The sequence below is a fragment of the Glycine soja genome, chromosome 19, assembly GCF_004193775.1.
Source record: "Glycine soja cultivar W05 chromosome 19, ASM419377v2, whole genome shotgun sequence".
Classification (NCBI taxonomy): Eukaryota; Viridiplantae; Streptophyta; class Magnoliopsida; order Fabales; family Fabaceae; genus Glycine; species Glycine soja.
In genome coordinates, this window is record NC_041020.1 from 35,980,020 (window position 1) to 35,986,491 (window position 6,472).

Below are 6,472 nucleotides of genomic sequence, written 5' to 3' on the forward strand. Positions count from 1 at the left end.
TGGCTTTGATTACACGCGAACCCCCTTTATCCTTTGGAGGACATAATTACCAACCACTTAACCACTTTTTCTAGTTTGTGTTAAATCACACGGCAACTGGCCTGCTATTTCTAATGCATCGGCTCATGAAAAATGCTGGCCACGCTTATCAAACACACCGACACGCCTGTTACAAAATAGCATGCATCACCCATAATTTCATGACCACGACATCACATTTTCCCACACTCTTACGCTCTAAAAGGGATATGGCTATTTCAAATTGAGTTTTCCTTTTCACTATAATTAAATTATATAAAATTAGTTAAAAGAGTCTCTATCCATATTTTTAAAATAAAAAGTAATTAAAAAAAGTAATGACAGCCGATACATTTTCCAGATTCATGAAAAAAATAATTATATATATAAATTTAAGAATATGACATGTGCATATTAGAAGGGATAATTTTTCTTATTGATAGTTATAGATGTATAAAAAGTTATTAGCACAAGTGCTTACAAAAATTATAGGCCAAATGATTTTATCATTTTGTCTTATTTTTTATTCAATTTAATCATTTATTTTTTAAAAAATTCTTATTTTGGCTGATTCAAAATAATCTTTCCATTTACTTCTTAATAAGATAAAAATATTTCCGTTTAATGAGATAAAAATATTAACAATTAAAAATGATTCAAAAATGTAAGTTTTTTCTTCCTTTTCTCCCTGCACCAATGTCACCCACAACCACACCCTTCTGGTAGTTTATTCACTTCCTTGTCATCCTCACCACCGGCACCGGTGACCGCAACGAACCATATCTGAGATCTGAGAACACAGTGGAATCATACGAATCCATTTTTGAAGTAGTCACCTCGCCGAAGCGCCTCTCTCACAAATGGCATGAAACCCGTCGTCGCTTCCCCCTCCTTTAGAACACCTCCGCACTCTGTCTCTCTACATGTACTTCAAGGTCGTTCAAGGCAAACTTGCGTTGGAGATTGCCGAGGACTTTACAAGGTCGTGGTGGTTTTCGTTGTTCTTTTTTCAATTGAAATCAATGGAGGTTATTATTATTATTATTATTATGAAATCTGTGTGCATGTTCTGTTATGATATATATGGATGTTAGAATTATTGTGATGTTTTTTTTTTCTGCTTAAGATCTGGTCATAGAGTATTAAAATTAGGAAAGTTATGATTGAAACTCTCTTTTTCATTGGAGTTACGCTCCAATTCAGATTCAATCAAATAATGGAGTAAATGTAAATTGAGTTTGTGTTGTTTTTGGTTTGAGAGGTGGAGATTCAAGGTATTGCGTTTTTCTTTTTTAATCTTTAATATCTTTATTTTATTAACAATATTAACATAAGATGGTCTCTAAATAAATTTTTTAAAAGATAAAATAACCACATGAAAAAATAAAATAAAAAACTAAATACATCATTTGGATAAAACTATATAAAAATGTGACCAGAATATTACATTTCTATAATTTCATCCACTAAATGTCATTTAATCCTTTTATTTTCTTCCTCGTGAGTTCGTGTCACAATATGAACCTTTCATGCATTTAAAGCTCATAAAAGCACGTTATGGTACATGATGCATGGTGCATGCATGTGCATGCCTTCGTAAAGATAACACACCCACTATGTGTATATATAATAAGGTCAAGGCCAAAGCACAACACACGCTCATTGCATAACTCTTACATTATACACTTTCATTTAGTCCTTGTGTGTATCTGTTGACAAACATGGGAACCACTTGTCCAGAATCTCCACCACTTCTCCAAGACCTAAGGGTTACCATCCACGAAACTTCAATGGTTTTTCCATCCAAAGAAACCGAGAAGAGGTCATTGTTCCTATCAAACATAGACAAGGTCCTCAACTTCGAAGTGGAAACGGTTCACTTCTTTGGAGCAAACAAAGATTTTCCACCCCAAAAAGTGGCCAAGATGTTCAAGAATGCTCTAGAGGATGCCCTAGTGGTCTATGACTTCTTGGGAGGAAGATTGAATCTGAACCCCGAAACCAAAAGATTAGAGATAGATTGCAATGCAAAGGGTGCTGGGTTTGTGGTGGCTTCAAGTGAGTACAAGTTAAGTGAGATTGGCCACTTGGTTTATCCCAATCCATCTTTTGCACAATTTGTTCACAAGAGTAAGGATTTCCTTCAACAAAATGATCAACCACTATGCGTTGCACAGGTACAATATTGTTTCCAATCACTCTCTAACACATTTTTTAAACATATTCTCTTTTATTTGTTGAAATTTGCTAGTATCATTCCTTGTAATAAGAAACAAGTTATAGTCTGTATTTTACGGCTTTATGAGTACCTTTTTCTTATAAAAATGAATGAAGGTAATATTAAAACATATTATATTAATGATTATCTTTTTTGATTTTATAGTTTTTAATAAATTTTAACTAATTTGAGAGTGTGTGTTTGAGGGGATTACTTTGCTCCTAGCCCTCCCCTTAATTTGTTTTCAATGCAAATTTGCCTTTTTTAACTCTTATACATTGCATCTGCTTGTTGAAGTTGAGCTTTTTGTTAGTGTTGCATCAGCTACACTTTCATAATTTTGGGAAGGATACAATGTAGTTTGAATTGAATTAAATGCATTTTTTTTCTCTTCAGAAATCATAGGACGTTGTAATAGCTGTCGACTTTTCGAGCATGGCAAATGTAGATCCTCATTAATACATATCTATCTACTAGCTACCTTTATTTAATTTCGTTTCCATCATCAGCTTTTTTTTGCTCTTTCAATCATGCAAATGTTGTTGGTTCCCATTCTTTCCTTCTTTGCTTTATCTTAGAAATTGGATTGTTAACAGAGGCAAATCGTATATACATTTCTTTTGCCGAAAATATATTACTCCACTGTATAGTATTTCTATTGTTTGTCAATTTTATTAACATCCACTCTTGAGATTTGATTTTAAGCATATATATATAAAAGTAGTAAATGTTTATTAAAAAAGAGATATGTTATACTTTTATATTTTATATGTAATAAATACATTTTACATGAATTTGAAGGATTGATGTTAAACATTCTTCACCATTTTCGTATCAAAATTTTGAAGCCGAAAGTCTGTATAAAGCACTGATTAGTTTTTTCACCAAATTCATAAGGATAACTTTGATTTGACAACATGTGCCATGATTATTTTAAAAAAATATTTAATTTCTTAATTCCGAATAATTTTTTTTTAAAAAAAAATTGTTGATGAACTGTTTGGTTTCGATTAAGCTTTGATTTAATAAAAAAAATATTTAAACATCAATTTTCACCATGAAATTCTATAATATCGATTTTCACTATGAAATTTTATAATAGTAGCAAGTTTTCCATAGATGATAAGGTTTAATCTTAAATCTTATTTTATCATTAAACTTTACTCTAGCAGTAGCATTGCGGATCTATAAAACCTGTAGATCATTGAATATATCATTATATCAATTTGGTAATAAGGTAAAATGGTTGCAAAAATCCAAAACTCTAATCCCTAGTTATGAATTGAAGTTTAATTAGGAAATAATATACAGATTGATTACACCAGGGTATTAAATTATATACGTAGCTCTCGCTCGCTTCTCCTCTAACTGAAATCTCTCTCTTCATTTTCATCTTTCCACACACACTTACATTAATGCAGTAAAAAAATAAAATTACACACACACTCTTACATCACTCGGAAAATCAAAGGACTAAACTTACAGTACAATTCAATTAAGGAAAAATTGTTCACCAGTTCTTTTCGAAGTGTACTGTCCTTTACCTTCAACATGATTTTGAGAAATCTTAATTTTGTCCACAGTTAGGTAGCCGAAAAATTAGTCTAACAATTAAAGATCACATTACATCAAATAGATTACTCCTGCGTTTGTTGTTTAGGGCTATGGGATTGCACATTTAAGTATAGGACCATGATGTTCAGAAAGTTTAATTTATCAATCAATCACATATCACAGAAAAATTTCAATAGTACTCCACTAAATACAATGTCTCCTGATATCCTCTTAAAAAACCTAAAAGTTAGGCCGTAGGGCATTAAATTGGCATAACCACTCCACAATTAAGCATTAAATTTCATATCATTAAATCTTAATTGATGAAATGATTATATTTTTGTAGTTGACATCCTTCAAATGTGGAGGCTTCGCAATAGGGTTCACAACCAGCCACACCACCTTCGACGGTCTAAGCTTCAAAACATTCTTGGACAACCTTGCCGCATTGGCTGCTAACAAGCCCCTGGCTGTGATACCCTGCCACGATAGGCACCTCCTGGCCGCAAGATCTCCGCCACGTGTCAGCTTCCCGCACCACGAGCTGATCAAGCTCGATAACTTACCCACAGGCAGCACCGAGTCCAGTGTCTTCGAGGCCTCTAAGGAAGAGCTCGACTTCAAAGTTTTCCAACTAACCTCACACAACATTCTCAGCCTCAAGGAGAAAGCCAAGGGTAGCACCAATGCTCGTGCCACTGGGTTTAATGTTATCACTGCCCATATATGGAGATGCAAGGCCTTATCTGCACCCTACAACCCCTCTAGGTCATCCACCATACTATATGCCGTGGACATACGTCCACGGCTGAACCCTCCCCTCCCCAAATCCTTTGCGGGTAATGCTGTGTTAACCGCGTATGCCACAGCAAAATGGGAGGAATTGGAGAAGGGAGAGTTCTCAAGCTTGGTGGGGATGGTGACAGAGGGTGCAAAGAGAATGAGTGATGAGTATACAAGGTCTATGATAGACTGGGGAGAGGTGCATAGTGGGTTTCCACATGGGGAGGTTTTGGTGTCTTCGTGGTGGAGATTAGGCTTTGAGGAGGTGGAGTATCCGTGGGGGAAGCCTAAGTATTGTTGTCCCGTGGTGTATCACCGGAAGGACATTATTTTAGTGTTTCCTCCTTTTGGTAGTGGGGATGATGGGATAAATATTATAGTGGCTCTTCCTCCCAAGGAAATGGACAAATTCGAGACCCTCTTTTACATGTTCTTGAATTGAGTTTGATCGATGGCAACTGTATGTCTCTTCGCTTGATATGGTCATCAGTATGCTTAGTTATATATGTTGGTGTATTAATAATTAAGTGATGAATGGTATTTTTTTTAGATAACAATGATGAATGGTATTTCAATATATGGATAATGTGTGTTAAGAAAAAATTATTTGTAAGTGATGGTTTTCCAGAGATAAGATATGACTGATCATTTTGTTGCTACATGCATAGGATTGGTACATGACATGATGTTTTGTATAACTTAAATATATAAAGCTTCGATCGTTTATTTTTTTTAAGAGTTCTTTCAATAAGTTAAAAAAAATAGTGATTTTCTTTTTAAAATAAGGAAAATACAAATATTTATTAAATTGTATGTTTAATACTTGATTTTAGCATAACACTACATTTTTTTTTCAAATAACTAATTAAGAAAAACAAGAACATTTAAGCTAATTTTTTATTGTTGCTACTTCGAATGAGATTTATGACTTCATGTAGAGAAGAATATGGTAGGTTAATGTATAAACAAGATGATTTTTTATTACAAGATTAAGGTAGTACTTGATTTGATTTTTTTAAACAGCAATGCTACTTAGTATGAGAGAAGTGTTACGACGAAAGTGGTTTTTTTTATCAGATTGGGGTAACTTTTTTTAAAAAGTACTAAAATGAATAATTTTAAAATTAATTACTGGATAAATTGTATTTTAAAATAAAATTTCTTTAAACAAAATTTATTTTAAAATACTAGTATGTAAAACCGTACAATGCACGGGAAATTAATAATAATATTAGTATCATTACTTTTTTAGCATAATATTTTTTTTATTAATATGTAATTTTTTAAATGTGTTTATTTTAATAGTTATTATAAAAAATTACGAGTCTTAATAATATTAGTGAAATTGCAGTAAAAAAAATGTATTAGTGAAATTAAGTATGACTATTATTTTTTAAACTGATGACATTTATTTCAATATTGTACTAATATTCATGCTTTTAAAATACATGTATCACTACCATAAAAAATACATTTAACATCGGTTAAAAAAACCTATTTAAAACTGATGTTGTATCTAATATTGTTAAAAGTTAAACATTTTTAACATTGATTTTAAAATAGATGTGAAAACTATATGTTTTACACCGATTATTCCTAAAATCAATGTAGGAAATGTGATAGAATTTATAAATTTGCTAGCACTAATTATTATATCGATTGTGATTTTAACCATTGTAAAAAGTATCAATACAACATCAGTTTCTTGATAACATATAATAAAAACATTTTAGTTTTTTACTGTTTAGAAAGAATTAAATCTATAAACATATTTTTAAATTCAGTTTAAATTATAAAAAATATAGTTATAAAAGTATGAATTATAAAAGATCACGTGTGATTTGAATATTCATCCAATTATTTTGAACAAAATTATAATTAATTAAAATTAAATATTTA

The 6,472-nt window shown here is 31.7% G+C and overlaps 1 protein-coding gene across 1 annotated transcript; it reads left to right on the top strand.

Annotated features, from left to right (window-relative positions):
* The first annotated feature begins 1,660 nt into the window (after positions 1–1,660).
* On the top strand, positions 1,661–5,254 carry LOC114399545 (omega-hydroxypalmitate O-feruloyl transferase-like). The gene is made up of 2 exons (XM_028361751.1): positions 1,661–2,195; positions 4,137–5,254. The coding sequence occupies exons 1-2, from the start codon at positions 1,740–1,742 to the stop codon at positions 5,013–5,015; spliced, it is 1,335 nt and encodes a 444-aa protein (XP_028217552.1). The 5' UTR covers positions 1,661–1,739; the 3' UTR covers positions 5,016–5,254.
* Positions 5,255–6,472: the final 1,218 nt, after the last annotated feature.